This window comes from Myotis nattereri (genome assembly GCF_964212035.1).
Source record: "Myotis nattereri genome assembly, chromosome: 14".
NCBI lineage: Eukaryota > Metazoa > Chordata > Mammalia > Chiroptera > Vespertilionidae > Myotis > Myotis nattereri.
This window is the reverse complement of record NC_138089.1, coordinates 13333859-13350067: the sequence shown is the minus strand read 5'-3', so window position 1 is coordinate 13350067 and position 16209 is coordinate 13333859. Positions and strand designations below refer to the sequence as shown.

Sequence of the window (16209 nt, the reverse complement as noted above, 5' to 3'; positions counted from 1 at the left end):
GGATTCTCTAAAAGTAAGGATTGTGGTTTCTGTGATTTTGCTCTCGCACTTTTCCAAAGCTCAGAAGCACCACAGCGACAGTGTTCTCCGCCCATCGTCCTCTTCCCAGAGAAGACGGGTGTGGAGGGAAGAAACACCTTACATCTCACAGGGCACTGCTCGCCCACTCTTCTCCCTTCCTTTGGGATCCCTCCCACCATCGCAGCAGGAGAAGCCCTCAGAGGCTGCAGGGAAGGTGGGGGGTGGGAAATGTGCCCTTTAGAGAGGGAAGGGACCTGCTGCCAGTCACACTTCTCAACCGATTTCAGCGGCACTTTCATCTCATCACAAGAGGCCCGCTCTGCCCTGACGGGGAGGGTGGGCTCCGGGAGGGACTCCGCAGTGGCTTCGGGGATGGTGCGCCATGCGGGCCTTGTGCCTCAGGTCTCCCTGCCTCCGGCTGTGAGTGAAGCTCAGTGACTCCCCTTCTGCAGGGAGCTGAACGAGTTCCCCGGAGCCACGTGGGGCCTGGGGAGCTGCACCCGGAGGAGCGGAATTTGGAAGATCCCCTGAACCACGGGAACGGGAACTAAACACAGGACAACAGAAGCTGGGCTGGCTGAGCTTTGCCTCTGGGCTGGCAGCCTGGCCTGGTTGCTTTGGCTTTGCTTTCAAAGCCATTTTCTCCAGGAGTGGGCAGGCCAGCCCCTCTCCTGGGCTCCTGTCACCTCTAGAAGGGTTGGGAGGGACCCCCAGAGGCTGCCCCGCTGTCATGCGAGCTCAGCCTGGGCTAGAAAGAGGATAGGCCAGGCAGAAAAGTACCATCCGCCCCTTTCACAGGCCTCGCTGTGCTGATTTTTCACCCTCTGACTCCAAGCCTGACCCTTCTTCTTCTTTTCCTTTTTCCATTAAATTCCCTCTCTCTGATGAAGGGAAATTTGTATATTTTTGCCAAAGACAAAATTAGAGTCTTCTCAATGTCTTATGATTGAAATAAAAGAAACCCCCATATTTCAGACCACAGGCTGCCAAAGTGTTTTTGACCATGCCCTACATCAGTAAGATATTTTTGAACGATTGGCCCAATGTCTGTAACTGTATCACTATCAATATAAAATATGTCAACATGAACACAGGCCGCCTCAGAGATATTGCGGGTTCAGGTCCAGGCCACCGCAATAAAGCAAGAATCGCAAAAAAGTGAGTCACACAAAGATTTTGGTTTCTCTGTGTATCTAAAAGCTATGTTCACACTATACTGCAGTCTATTAAATGTATAGCAGCATTATGTCTAAAAGTACTTTTTTGCTAAAAAAAAAAATGCTAATCATCATCTGAGCCTTTGGAAAAATTGTGCTGATAGAATAGCTCAGGCTTGCCACAAACCAATTTATTTATTAAAACCAATTTGTTTATTAAAAGCAAACAAACAAAACACACAAAACGAAACGGGAAAATTTGATACGCTGATATATAAATATCAGTAAAAATATATACCCATATATATATTTCACATTTATATGTCTACTTTGTGTTAACATTAATTGCATACATCATAGAACATACACAAATACAGACGTCTTAAAAGATGGGCTAAAGACAAACCACTATAGTCTAAGTGTCTTGCGCATGGTGGTGGCTGTGTTCTATGATTAGCCTTACTTGCTGTATATGGTCAGGGCAAGGCTGATCGTTACGGGTACGGGATGTGAGTCTGCATTTCCCATATTTCTGACCGGCATGGTCCTGTGTGATCCCCGGCCGCTTAGTCTCGGGTGGTGACGGAACTCTGCGAGCAGGCCTGGGGGCAGGCCACCGCTTTCATGCTGCTTGCCAGGCTTGAATATTAGGACTACCTTCAATCAGAGCTCCTCTGTGGGAATCTCTTTGGGCATTTGTTCATTCTGTTAATTTAGGGTTAATTTAGCTAAGATTCAATCATCAAATGTGTAAGTTCACGTCCCTGGCACCAGTGGCCTTGGACTTGCTGGAGGACGCTGGACATAAATGAGACAAGGTGCCATGGGGGCGGGGGCACTCCCTGCCCTCAAGAGAACTCTGTCATCTTCTGTATCCTGAGACCTGAGCCTGGAGGGTGGTGGAGGGCTGCTGATCCCAGCGAGGCTGACCCTCTCTCCTGGGAGGTGAGGTGGGGTGATGTGCAGGGAGCTCAGAGGAGAAGCCCAGGCTGGGCCGGAAGACAGCAGGCCAGGCCCTGGGCCTCCTTCCCTCCTGCCCGTTTGGCAAAGTCAGTGGGAGCAGTGCCCTGGGCGCCCGGAGCTCATCAGCAGGCCTCCCGCCATATGGTTCTGGGCGTTTCCCACGGCCAATGTGATGTCCGCTTGCCAAAGCAAATGGCCTCAGCTCAGTACTGGCCTCTCTACAAAGACTTCTTCCCCCACGTGGGGGCCTCTGGGGGGACCGCCTCTCCAGCGTGGATGGGGAGATGAGGTCACTGCATTCTCCTCTATCTTCATCCCCACCCTCCTGACCGGTTGACGACGCCTTTGTACGCGTCAACCTTGCTGAATTATTAGGGTCCTTCTGGGTGCACGTAAGCCCGGCGCAGCCCAGACACCTCATCTGGACATTCCAGGCTGCTAATCAAGCACTTCGTCATCTCAGCCGCAGCCATGTGTGCTGTGCTTTGATGTGGTGACGCTGATGTGGGAACACAACTGGCCCCGTGCAGGAGCAGTAAGCTGCACGCCGGCCAGCCCCAGCTGCTCTCAGGAACCTGGGCACCCAGGCAGGTGCTCCCAGGGGACTGTTTCACCCTGATGTCCCTCCCTACCTGTGTTCCCCTGGCTGGAAGGCATCCCCACCCCTCAGACTGGACTGTGTCCCTGGCTATGGGCTCCCGCACACACTGCGCTCTAAGTCCTAGTTTTTATGTCCATAGCCTTTACGTTTTTTGAGGTTACGTTTTTGCCTGCCATTGTTCCTGTTTGCTCTGTGCATAGCACAAATGACAGGACACATGGGGCCACAATCATTTTTGATGCATAACAGTTGGATAGTATTGGAGTATGGGCATGGGTTTGGGGAAATAGTCACTCTCGTGCCTTTTGTAGAAGTATCAGTTGGCATATACTACTCCTTTGGGGACAATTTGGGAGTATCTATCAAAATTCAAATTTCATTCAGCAAAATATTTTTTGACATTTATCCTATACAGATACACACATATGTGCAAGGAAATAAATTGAAGGTCATTTACCGAAGCTTTGTTTATATAGCCAAAGACTGAAAACAACCTCAATAAATTCTGATGCATCCACACAATGGACTACTATGCAGCTATGAAAAAGGAGGGAAGTCAATATGGCTGACATGGACTAATCTCCAAATACACTGATAATTCAAGCAAAGTGCAGAGCAGTATGCATACAATAATTTTCTAGTGTGTGCTCCTTTTTAAAGAGGGATATATGCACACAGGCCTATATATGCTATGCTTGTACGTGCATAGGCTATTTGGGGGAGAATATACAATAAACTGAAAACAAGGCTCTTTCTTTGGGAAACGATACTAGGGTGAGGTGGAAGGGATCAATGGTTTCACTACATGTCCATTTAATTTTTTTTACAGCCTGCATGGCTTTTAATTAATTTATTTATTTATTAAAAAGGTTAATAAAAATGAAACATAATAAAGATGAAACAAGTTACTACTGTGGGATGAATGAAGGTAGAACCGGGATTTTGAACGTGGCTGTGCCCTGTTACGCTTGGGAAGAACAGCATAGACCAGCGGTCGGCAAACTCATTAGTCAACAGAGCCAAACATCAACAGTACAACCATTGAAATTTCTTTTGAGAGCCACATTTTTTAAACTTAAACTATATAGGTAGGTACATTGTTATTAACTTAATTAGGGTACTCCTAAGCTGACCTTTGCTAAAAACGTCCTCAACCTGATTGAGGTACGTTCGCTGAGGTCGACCCCTTCCAACTCTCCCACCCACACTCATCTTGTATACTTGTTTTGTCTATCTCCTTTCGTTCATCCTCTCTATATGCCCAAACCATCTCAACATACCTTTCTCAATCCTCGGCACTACATCTCCTTTCACTCCACAACTTTCCCTAAAATTAACTTAATAAACTTTACTTAAAGTTTTAAGTCAACATCGCACTGTGCACGCCGGCACGTGGCATTTTGTGGAAGAGCCACACTCAAGGGCCAAAGAGCTGCATGTGGCTCGCGAGCCACGGTTGGCCGACCACTGGCATAGACACACTCTCCTGGGGGCTCCAAGGCACTTCACATTGAAAAAGACCCGTGGCGGTGCCACCAGCAGAGGGTGCCCCAGCTGGCACGAGGGCCCGCAGGCCAGCGCCAGAGCAACTGGCAGGAACAAGTGTAAACTAGTCGCCGGGGGAATATATAAGAGGGAACGATCTATTAAGAAAAGAATGGCTGTGTGGGGCCTGTGGCGAGCTCACGGACACAGAGCTGAGTGTGCTTTGGCTGAGGACGCTGTGGTGTAGTAAAAGCGGCCCTGGGTGAGGCAGCATCACTCCTGGTGAATTACCGCCCCCGGACCCAGCCGCTGGTCAGTACAGGAGGGCTGCTACCTGCTGCTGCCTCACTGGGACCCTGGTGAAGGCTGCACGAGGGGCTGCACATTAAGGGCGTAGGACAGCGCTGGCCAGCACTGCCTGGGCCCCAGCACACCCGGGGGCTCTGGGCAAGCTTCCTGCCTCTTCAGGAATCAGTTTCTCATCTACAAAATGAAAGGCTTTGACTAGCCCAGTGGTTTCAACTTTTCTGAGTGGGAACAGCTTTGAGAAGCTGGTGAAAGCTTTGAACTAGTGAGTCCAGAAAAATGGACATATCCGCTCCCTCCCCTCCACGTCCCCCGCCCCCCCACACTATTTGCAGACAATTTCCAGGGGCTCCCGGGTCCCCTGGAATCCTCCCTGGACTCAGGTTGAGTGCTCCTGGGCTTGTCTCTTCGAACATGCAGATCCTAGCTCTCTGAGACTCTCAGGATTCTTGACACGATTCTTCATGGAAAAAGAAGTTTGCAGAAAAATAAAAGGCAGGCGACTTCCCCATCTGTGTGCCTCTCCCAAGGGGCAGAAATGAATACTTGTCATTTCTCAAAGAAAACACTACACGTCTTCTTTTCTTTCATCCCCCTCCTTTTTTTTGGGGGGGGGGGGAGCACTCTTTTTGCTATTAGCTTTGTTTGCTTTGTGGTTTACTTCCATCTGTGGTGCGGGTCCCAGTAATATGACTCCAGGTCAGGTCTACAGATGAAAGGCAGAAAAGGAAGGGAAAAGACAAAGGAAGAGAGAAGGAAGCGTGGGTAATGTGTTCTTGCTGGTGCTGTAATGTGCGCACACCTGTGTGCTTATCTTGGGGTATTCTCTTATTCTCTAGATAAAATATCAGAGGCCCAGAGAGGTCAGAAGTCTTGGCTGAAGTCACACAGCTTTCAGAAGGGATTGCCCATTCGGCCAGTGGGAAATGAAGTCTATTGAGAGTCTATGTGCTGGGCTCTGGGAATGGGGTGGCGGACAAAATCGTTTAGGTGTTTGTCTCGATGGAGCTTTCACAGCCTGGTGGGGAGGACGGAGGTAAACATTTCTGTAAATTCTTCCTCTCTTTCTCTCAGTGGAGGACGTGAACAGGGGCTGCGGTAGCAATTAAAGGAGGATGGACAGCCAGCAAGGGCTGTCCGAGGAGGGAGGAGGGGCATGTACAAAGAGGTAGCCTTTCAGAGATTCGGGAGGTGGGGCCAGGGCTCCAGGCAGACAGAAAGGCCCCTGAGGCGGGAAAGAATTTGGTTTATCTGAGTGACTCAAATTTGGCTGAAGATGCTGGGGCTCAGTGGCAGCAAAGGGCTGAGGAGGCGGGCAGAAGCCTGATCCCAGATCACCCGAGCCTTTGTAGGCTGCCTCCAGAGCTCAGATGTTATTATCCGCAGTGTGGGGTGATGGAAGCCTTTCCAGCTAATTAACTTCTGGCCTGAAAAGACCACTGGCTTTTTGGTGCAGCGTCCATAGCTGAGATGCAAGACGAAATGCCTTTCTGATCTCAGTAGTACTCAAAGGGAGTGGTACCATCCACCGGATGTTTCAAAAATTGGGCGGGAGGGCTGTTTTGGTTGAAAATCGGTGGTGCTGAGCTCTGTTGGTGTGGTAGTTGCATGGTGGGCCCCAGGGATAGTAAACATGCGGGAACGGAGTGAGATAACCCTTTGCAATAGGGAACTGTCCTGCATCCCACCTGACTTTTGAGTATTCCCACTGACTATAAAGGCAGGTGGGAAAACCTGTTGATGACTAAGTCCAGCTCCTAAAATCTGTGTTACCCATGCACTCAAAGTATATTTTGCACTTTTCCAGGGAAATAAAAGCAACGTTGTTACCAACACTTGCTTATCGATTCATTAAGTCAGTTCGCTGGTGCTCAGGCTTTGGAGTCGCCAACCTCCACAGCGGATTTTGCAGCTGCCCCGTCACAGCGATTCTCCACGTGGGACCCCTTCTTGAGGTCTAATGCAGTCGTGCCTGGAGCTTCACCTCTTGAAATTACACTGTTATTGAGTCATTGCCTTTCATTCTCCCTTTAGGTGATGTTGTGTTGACTTAGAGCAGTGGTTCTCAACCTTCTGGCCCTTTAAATACAGCTCCTCATGTTGTGACCCAACCATAAAATTATTTTCGTTGCTACTTCATAACTGTCATGTTGCTACTGTTACGAATCGTCATGTAAATATCTGATATGCAGGATGGTCTTGGGCGACCCCTGTGAAAGGGTCGTTGGACCGCCAAAGGGGTCGCGACCCACGGGTTGAGAACCGCTGACTTAGAGATTGTTAGGTGGGTCGGTTTGTTAAGTCACCTAAGACTTTCACTTCAGGATAGTAAAGGGCATGGAGCGCTTTGGCCTGCGGGGTGTGGGTTGGAAGGTTGGAGGACCCTGCTTGGGAGTTGGTCTTCGGCAGCCTGCACTGTGGTGACCAGATTGGGGGCAGGGAAGCTGAGGCTGGGAGAGGGTGAAGCACTTGCTTGCTCAAGGTTGCACCGTCCATGCAGAGAGCACCCCGGGATCTAAATGGCCAAGCCAGTCCTTCAGCTCTTGGCAATGCTGCCTCGGGGGACCTGGAGACACCCGCTCTCTTCTGTGCACACCGGCTGTGAGGGGAGCACTTACCCGCCCGAGTTCCTTGTCCTCCAAGGCCAGGACGCCGGTGCTCTCTGTGAACAGCTTCACCTTCACAGCAGGCAGCGCGTGGGTGGTGGAGAAGTCGCCCTGGGTGCCCCAGCTGTGGACAGAACGGGAGAGGTCAGTGTGGAGACCTCTGCTGGGACGATGCTAAACTCAGCTGCCTTCTTCCTGGGTCGGGGGAGTGCAGGGTTAACCGAGGCGGCGCTGGCTGTCACATTCCCCCCCCCCACACACACACCCCCTGCAAAGCTGCCACAGTGACAAAAAGTGTTAATTATCTTGTTAGGCAAATGCAAGACAGATGCTCAGAAAGTTGCCACGGGTCTTCACGGAGCATGGGGAGGAATCAGGAGGAGTTAGCATGAAATCAAGTGGTGAGAACTTTCCCTCATGCTCCTGCTATACCTACACGTATTCTCAGGTAACCACTAACGAATATTTCCTCGCATCCTCGGAGTCCCTGGTTCTTAGAAGCTGCAGTTCCAGATTTTGAGATGGGGCTTTATTTGGTCTGAGCCAACACCTGACTTTAAAACAAGACTTCCGTAGTAGTGGGAAGTGGGGTGCTGAGGAGCCTCACTTCTCTTGGCATTCAAAGATGAGTGGGATAGAGAGTGGATGGAGCTCAGCCTGTCATGAAAGATGGAAGGAGGGAAGTGGTAAAGTCCCTTCCCCACTCATGGTGTGTGGGCATCTGAGTCTCAGACCACCCCAGAGGAAAGCCTGGCTTACCTAGCACAGGGTAGAGTGCCAGGCGGGGCTGACAGGAGCCCCTGAGACCTCTCCATTCACTCCCCTTATGGATACATTATAATTTATTTAATCATTGTTTTATTATTGAGACTGGGATGGACATTACTCTTTTATTTCAACTCTGATCATTATTCTTACTTGTTATTACAGGGCCATCTCCACCCACTCTTGTATCTGAAACTTGACCTTCTGGAAGTGTCACTGCATTGCACTGAGCCCCTGCCCTAAACCCTCCCATGGTAGCTGCTCCAATGCCCACAAGATGCCATCCAGACCCCTTGGTGTGGTCTCCCATTCACCCGCTGCAGTGCCATGGGCGTCTGTCGGGGCCGCCTCGGGCTGTTGCAGGGCTGTTCCCTTTGCTGGTGCTTCTTCCCACCACACCTCCTTCTGGTTCTCTCTTACGTCAGCTTGGACACCCCTTTCCCAGAGAACATGGCCCATGGTCTCCTGGTGTAAATTGGGCTCCAGTGTGAAATGCTCTTAAACACATTATTTAATTTCCTGTCCTGGCAATCACTGGATTTTAACTGTTGATTGTATGATTGTTTATAGCTGAATCCCCTATGATTCTGTAAGTTCCGTAAGCACCGAGACTGTGTTTTATTTATATTGCATACCTAGTGCGTAGCACCTGGAATGCACTTAATGCTTTTTGTCTAAATGATGCCAAGTATATATTTTTATAAAACTAGGAATCAGGAAGAGATAAAACTTTATATAGAGACGTTTCTTCATTTTGCCCTCTATGGTGGCCAATTTCCATATTGTAAAATATTCATTAGCTGTTTTTTTTAATTACTCTCTAATACTATACCTTACTGGTACATTATAATTTAATTATACATTATAATTTACTTAATCATTGTTCTATGATTGAGACTGGGATAGACATTTCTTTTTTATTTCATCTCTGATCATTTCCTTGGGATAGAGACCTAGGTGGGAGGTCATTTCTTTATGTGTCAATAAGCATGAATACTGTCAAGTCTTGGGACCCCTATTCCCAAAATGCTTTCCATAAAGGTGGGGCCTGTCCTTCTACCACCTGGGAATGGGAGTGCACATCACAGGGCGTCTTGCCATCATTGTATGTCCCTAGTCACTTTATTTTTCCTGGCCTATTTTGTCATTACCATTTTCATGGGCATTTTTTGACTAACAGCAAGCTTGACTATTTGTTTCTGTTTGTTGGTTGCATTTTTTTTTTTGGTAAGTGATAGAAATCTGACTTCTAATCTCACTGTTGCACTCAAATAAGTTCAAAGACCTGAGGGCTCTAGAGAGAGTTGGCAAGAGAGCACCAGAACAATGGGGGAGGGGAGCCCATACCATGGGGGTCTGTGTGGGCAAGAACCATGAGGAAGCGTAACAGCCACAATAGAGAAAGGAAGAGGACACAGACAAGGACGCGAGCAGAACAAGAAGTTACAGGTTTCAAACCCAACAGCAGAATGTTCAGTGTATAGATGGAAAGTCTTAATTTTGATCGTCAGCAATTGCAGCAAGCCCCAAGATAGGGCAATCTCTGTCCGAGCAAAGGCGACTTGACAAGGCACAGCATTCTGAACCAGATAGCCTTAGTTCAAATCCTGGTTAATCACTTACAAACTGTAGGACTTGAGGCCAATTAATTAATGTTCCTTTATCTCATGTACTCAGCTATAAAATAACCTAATTTCACAGAGAAAAATAGTAGCAGGCTTGGAACAGGAGGAGAACACAACACATTTTGGCTGCCTTCCCTTCTCTGAATAAGGATATGTCAGAAGTATTCTCCTAAGGGTGACGATCACTCATGTTTTGTGTTATCTACTCAACACGTATCTAGGAAACTCCTTAACTAAGTCTGTCCCTTTGCTGGGCAAGCAAGACAGATACTGTCCTTCCTACTACACAAGGTAACTAGTAAGACTGCAATTATCATCCCTATTTCACAACTAGTGGCCTGATGCACGAAGATTCATGCAAGAATAGGCCTTCCTTTCCCTGGCTGCCAGCACCGCCTTCACTCCGGTCCGGAGCCGCCTTCTGCCTCTCATCTTGTCGTGTCAATTTGCATATTCCCTCCTTATTGGCTGTGGATGCTGCCATCTTTGTTCTGAAGTTATGGTCAAATTGCATATTCTGTCTTTATTACATAGGCTTGAAAAAACAGGAGAAACTCAAGATCTTGTGTATCTTATGCCAGTGAATTGCAACTAAGTTGGCCTAGAACACAAATCTCTCAATTCCTAATTTACAGCTCTCACTTTGATTATTGTCATGATTATCAACAACAAGCACTATTAATGATTAGCAAATAGGCGAAAACATGAGCATTAAATTATTATTTATGATTCATTGTGCTAATTATCTCTTTGGGCATTTATCATGGTTGGTTATAAGGATGAGGAAGATTCCTGCTGGAAACCAGGATAGTTCTGGAATGAGATGCTTTCACACTGCGCCACCAAGAGCCCTGATCCCAGTGCCTGGGGCTCCCCACACTGCATCCCCAGGATGCTGTCCCTGGACCCAGTGTGCGGGATTTTGTGGCCTGCTCAGCAGGCACTAGCCCAGTCTGCCTGAACCCCAGCTACTACCCAACGATGTTCAGCTCACAAGGCATTCAACGTGCCTCGGACTGTGGGGCAGGGCGAGGCCTCCAAGACCCGGTCAGCTGGATGGAGGCCACGCTGCTGGAGGCTGCCCTGACCACCCCTGGCCACTGGACACTGAGCTGCTTTCCCTTCCCACCAGGCCCACAGCTGTGCTTTTGGCTTCCTACCCTGACCCTCGGCTCACCTCAAGTTGTTAGGTCACTACTAAACCCCACTTTACCCATCGGGTTTCAAAATGGTAACCTGGCCCTGTGGAGAGGCAAAAAGAGAGAGTCTCTAGTCTAATCAGAACTGGCTACATTTTCAGTGCAAAATGAAAGTGGGGGAGGGGGGGCTCCTAATTCAAAAAGCATGAAAAAAGTGCCACTCAAGGTACCAAGATGTGCAGCATTTTCCTTTCTCTGAGTATTTCCTTTGCCCAAATGCACATCCCATTGTTTCGTCAAACTTTACTTGCAAACACAAGTTCAAAGATAAAATTATTGAGAATTTCAAGATGGCAACAACAGAGCATTTCACCCAAATTAGGACCTGTGTGAGCGTGGGGCCTGTGCAGCTGCTGAGTCCAGTGTCCTCCAGTCTGTTCTGCCCGGACTGAGGAGGGATGGCTGGGAGGTGGTTCTGTGTGGATGGAGGGGCCGACAGTGGGAGGCTGTTCTGCATGGACAGAGGGGGGCAGCAGTGGGAGGCTGTTCTGCATGGACGGAGAAGGGCAGCAGTGGGAGGCTGTTCTGCATGGACGGAGGGGGGGCAGCAGTGGGAGGCTGTTCTGCATGGATGGAGGGGGCACAGCAGTGGGAGGCTGTTCTGCATGGACTGAGGAGGGACTGGCTGCCACTGGTGTGACATGAGACCTTTGCCCCTCACTATAGTCATTGAACTCTGTGAAAACCATTCCTGGCTTCTTGTTAATCTTTCTATTCTTAGGAGCCGAGGAGGTTTAATTATTAGCATCCTTCCCTGTCCCTCCCCCCTTTGGGAAGAAACATCATGAAAAGGTCCACTCTTTGCCTTTTTCCGGCCATGGGGAGACCTGACTATCTTTATATTAAAAACAGCTGATATGTATTCAGAGAGTACTATGTGCAAGGCACAAATTCCTACCTCAAAAATGTTATACAGTCACGCATGCATTTTATCTTGGCCATCCTGTGAGAGGCTTACAATTACACCCCCCCCCCCCCAGCTATGGATAAAAAACGGAGGCTCAGAGAGGCCAGCAAAGGGCCACAGGCAGGGAGCAAACACCTGTCTGACTCCACAGCCCACTCTTACCCCTGCCTCCATACTGCCTTCCTCACACCTTCCTCAGCTCTCTGCTCGGTGGCTTGATCTGGACAACATCAGTTACCTGTGAACTCAATGGAAGAATTCCTTTTCAAGACCAACAGGACTGGGCTGCTCTAACTCTCAGTTTGGATTTATTCACATGGTCAGTACACGTCACAGAGCGCGACATTCCTGCGGCCAAATTAGCTGGTGCAGGAAGCGGCGACCGGCCTGCGGGGCCACAGTGGGTCAGTGACTCTCCGTCTCATCGGGCCGTCCCTCTCTGCTCATTTCTTTTCCTTTGCTGCGCACTGACTGGTTACTAAGATGAATAACCTCTTCTTCAAAGTTTCCCCGAACTGAAATAAAATTAGACTTGGAAGAGGCTGATGGTTGGGCAGGTTAACTGACTGACTTCTCTCTGAACACAGGCAGACAAAAGACAGTGGGTGAGAGGATCCCCCGCTGTGACCCCAGCTTGTCTACCACGGAACTCCCACGGTACAGCGAACTTGCAAAAATGCTAAAAATAGTCACCAATGACTGGGTGCTTAGACTTTGCCAGGACCTGGGCTGATTGCTTGGGATAGATGATCTTATTTAATCCTTCTGACAGCCCTGTGAGGTCTGTTCTGTTATTATCCCCACGTTATAAAAGGAGAACTAGGATTTGGAGAGGTTAGTAACTGGGCCAGGGCTTCAGGCTATCACGGAGCTGGGATTCAACCTCAGAGTCTCTGAGCCCAAAACTCACGCATGAAACCACAGAGCTGACTGCCTCCCCATAACTCAGCTCGGCAGTACAGTGAGTATGGGTGTGTATCTGGCTCTCTTTCGCAGTGGTTCTCAACCTTCTGGCCCTTTAAATACAGTTCCTCATGTTGTGACCCAACCATAAAATTATTTTCGTTGCTACTTCATAACTGTAATGTTGCTACTGTTATGAATCATAATGTAAATATCTGATATGCAGGATGGTCTTAGGCGACCCCTGTGAAAGGGTCGTTCGACTGCCAAAGGGGTCGCAACCCACAGGTTGAGAACCGCTGCTTTAGAGGATGAACACCTTGGGGGCAGGGAGCATAGTATGATTTTTAAAAATCTCCTACACTCAACACAGGGCCTGGCATTCAATAAGTATTTGTTTAAGGAAGAAGTGACAATTTCAGAATAACTGTGTCACCAAGTTCAGGAGATTCTGGAAGGAAGTGACACAGGAGATAACCAAGGGTGTGACTGCTTCTTTTGAACCGGGGCTTTATCTCCCCCTGAGGATTTGGGGTTTCCTAGGAGCAGCATGCACAGCTGGACAGCTCTCTGAGGAACAAGGCACAGGCCCTTGAAGGTCAAGGAGTGCTTCCCGATGAGGCCAAGGCCTGGAAGCCAGGTGGACGCCAATAGGTATAATGATAGACAGTGCCACCAGCACACAGCACAGACAGTAGAAATGCCATCACCCCCAGTGGCACCTCCAAATATGAAGAAATGAGTATTGAGACACGTGTGTCCTGTCCAAACCAAATACCTTTTGCGCGAGGGTAAGGAATAAATAGATGAACAGTTGGCTCACTAGCCTCCACGCACCAAGTACTACATGCACTCCTGTAACATACGTGTATGGGATGAAGCTCTGACTTCCACTGCTTAGGGATCCTACCTGATTAGCCCCTCACTTTTCCCTTCATGTAGAAAACACGCCCTGAATGTCTACCATGTGCAGATCACTGTGTTAGGTGCTGCTGTGGGTCCGAAGGTGAACGAGATAGCAGTGCTGCCCTTATGGACCTTATATTCTCCTTCAGGAGATGCCACGTGCAGAAATGAATACAGTTATCACTAGGTGTGAGTTTGAGCCCTGGCTTTACATTGTAAATTGTAGCTAAGAATAGAATTGACCCAAGAGGGTCCATGGAAGGATAAATAGGAGATAAGCTCTTATATACACACTAGAGGCCCGGTGCATGAAATTCATGTACTAAGGGCAGGGGGAGGGGGCCCTCAGCCTGGCCTGTGCCCTCTCACAGTCCAGGAGCCTCATGATTGATTGCCCTCGAAGAGGGAGTCCCCGCCCACCTGCCACAGCCCACTGGTCAGTGGCCTGGGCCTCCCTCTTTGGGATGATTGTGGAGCCCCCCTGATTGATCAATCGCCCCGCCTGCCAGTGGCCTGGGCCTCCCTCTGCAGGGCGAGCATGCGGCAATGGCTGGGCACCCGACCAATGGCATCACACCCACCTTGGCTGGCCTGGCACTAATGGGTGTCATAGCATGGTCATCTGGAAGGTCGTCTGGACAGTCATTCTGCTGTTGGGTCATTCGCTCGATTTGCATATTATGCTTTTATTATTATAGATTGTTTAACTCAATATCCTGTACACAGGAAGCATACACAACATGTCTTTCATTTCAGGATTACAAGCCACGGGTTGGTAAACTACGGTCCATGAGCCCAGTCTGGCCAACTACCTGCTTATGAGCTAAGAATGGTTTTCATATGTTTAAATGGCTGAAAATAATGAAAAGAAGGAGAATATTTCCTGACATGTGAACATTATCTGAAATTGACATGTAGTGCCCATAAACGGCTTTATTAGAACAGGGCTAGGCCCGCTTGTCTACGTGTTGCCTAGGCTGTTTTGTGCTTCAAAACGAGCGGAGTAGCTATGACAGAGACCAAATGGCCAACGAGCCTAAAGTATTTATTTCCAGGTCCTTTCCGATCCCTACTATACACGGGTAGAGCGCAGGCTCAGTAAAATGTGAATAGCTTTATTTTCATTAGCGGATCAGAGGGTGATTGCCCCAGCGCATGCATAAAGATGAACCGACAAGGGCAGCTCACTCCACGGTGATCCGATTTGCTGCTCGCAGCTCTTCGTGGCGCTCTCTCCTGCTGTCTTGGCGCGCTGGAAAATTTGGGATTGTGTTTCGCAGCATTTCAGACACGTGGTGCCCAAATGCTGCTTCCAGACCCACTTGAGCTGGCTGACTCACTTAGTCACACTACATCATTATTAATACCAAATACTAAACATGAGTAGCAGATAATTCATATTTTGGGGGGTGGAGATGACTTTTAAAGTCACAGCACATTATTTCTCCAAGCCTATGCCACAGTGCCATGCTTTGAAAGTGAACACTTTGATCTGGGGGAGAAACTAGGGGAGATAAATATGCACGGAGGGGTGGGGATGGGGGGGGGGCGGAGAAATCCACAGGCAAAGCGCCCTTCCCTGTGTTTGGAGAGCATCTGCTTCATCGCAGTCACATCTCTGTTTACTATTTAAAGCCTCTTATTTGCGGAAGCCTCCTCAGACCATATGTTATCAACAAATGTTGCTAATCAAGTACAGTAATTTTCATTAGAATTTCCCCCACCCGCCTCAAGAATAAAAATCAACATTTGCCACAAAGGGAATATACCTCCCAAAATGACAGCAAACATCCCCGGCGAACCTTTGACAGCAGAGTGATATTTATGAAGGCACATGTGAGCCAGCCAGGAACGCATCCTCTCGCAGCAAAGCAGGACCCTTGGAGAATTGGATTCTGTGCAGGTTGGTGCCCGGGGATGATGTCATTAGTTGCCATGGCGATGCTGAGCATAAGGCCGCAATTCCTGCCACGAAGCCGGGATTTGCATTTATTCAAGGTGGATGGCTCGTGTGAGCTGGGTACTAAATTGGTTTAGTTCATAAAATTAAGTGTGGGCTTTAACAAGGGAGAAGTGTCATTTGAGGGAACGAACATGCCTTAGTCCCGCTGCTGAGAGGGAGCGTTAATACTTGCCCGGAGATACCGCATCCAACCTTTGGCCTGCTTGCAGGAGGTTCTATGCAAGCAGATCAATGGTGCCATCGCGGTGTCTCCTGTCAATGAATTGATAGGATGCGATGCCTCCAATGTCCTAGACAGGCTAGGCTACCTCTCACCTACATAAATGAGATGTTTGTTTTGAAGAAATTGGGTTGTCTGAGAGGCGGAGAGATGAAGGCTCGGTTCGCCTACTTGACATTTCCAATGGTGCCCCCGCCCAGGAATAGGAAGTCAATGTGCACAGGCCTCAGTGTAGCAGCCCTCCCTCACATCTGTTCTCCTAAGGCACCCGACTTAGTCACAGGAACGGCCAGCACCGAACATTATTGTCGCCTCCTCTTCACCCCACGTCCGCTTCATCACCGGGCCTTTCAGACCTGCTACTACGTGTATCATAGATTGCTCGGGAGAGCATAAACCGGAAAAGGGAGGTTGGAAGTGCCAGGAGGGTGGGTGGGATATTTAAATACAGCAGCCAGCCAGCATCACCTGTACTTCCTTGTTATCCTGTTTGCCTCTTCCTGCTAGATTAACAGGGGTGGGCAAACTTTTTTACTTGAGGGCCACAATGGGTTCTTAAACTGGACCGGAGGGCCGGAACAA

The 16209-nt window shown here is 48.9% G+C and overlaps 1 protein-coding gene across 10 annotated transcripts in view; it reads right to left on the bottom strand.

The window, feature by feature from the left end:
• The window catches only part of CADPS (calcium dependent secretion activator), a 448916-nt gene that overhangs the window by 175891 nt on the left and 256816 nt on the right, over positions 1-16209 (bottom strand). For all 10 annotated transcript variants that reach the window (XM_081106565.1, XM_081106568.1, XM_081106567.1 and 7 more), the window contains exon 7: positions 7152-7263. In XM_081106565.1, the coding sequence (XP_080962691.1) occupies positions 7152-7263 (112 nt within the window). The remainder of the gene's footprint in view (positions 1-7151; positions 7264-16209) is intronic.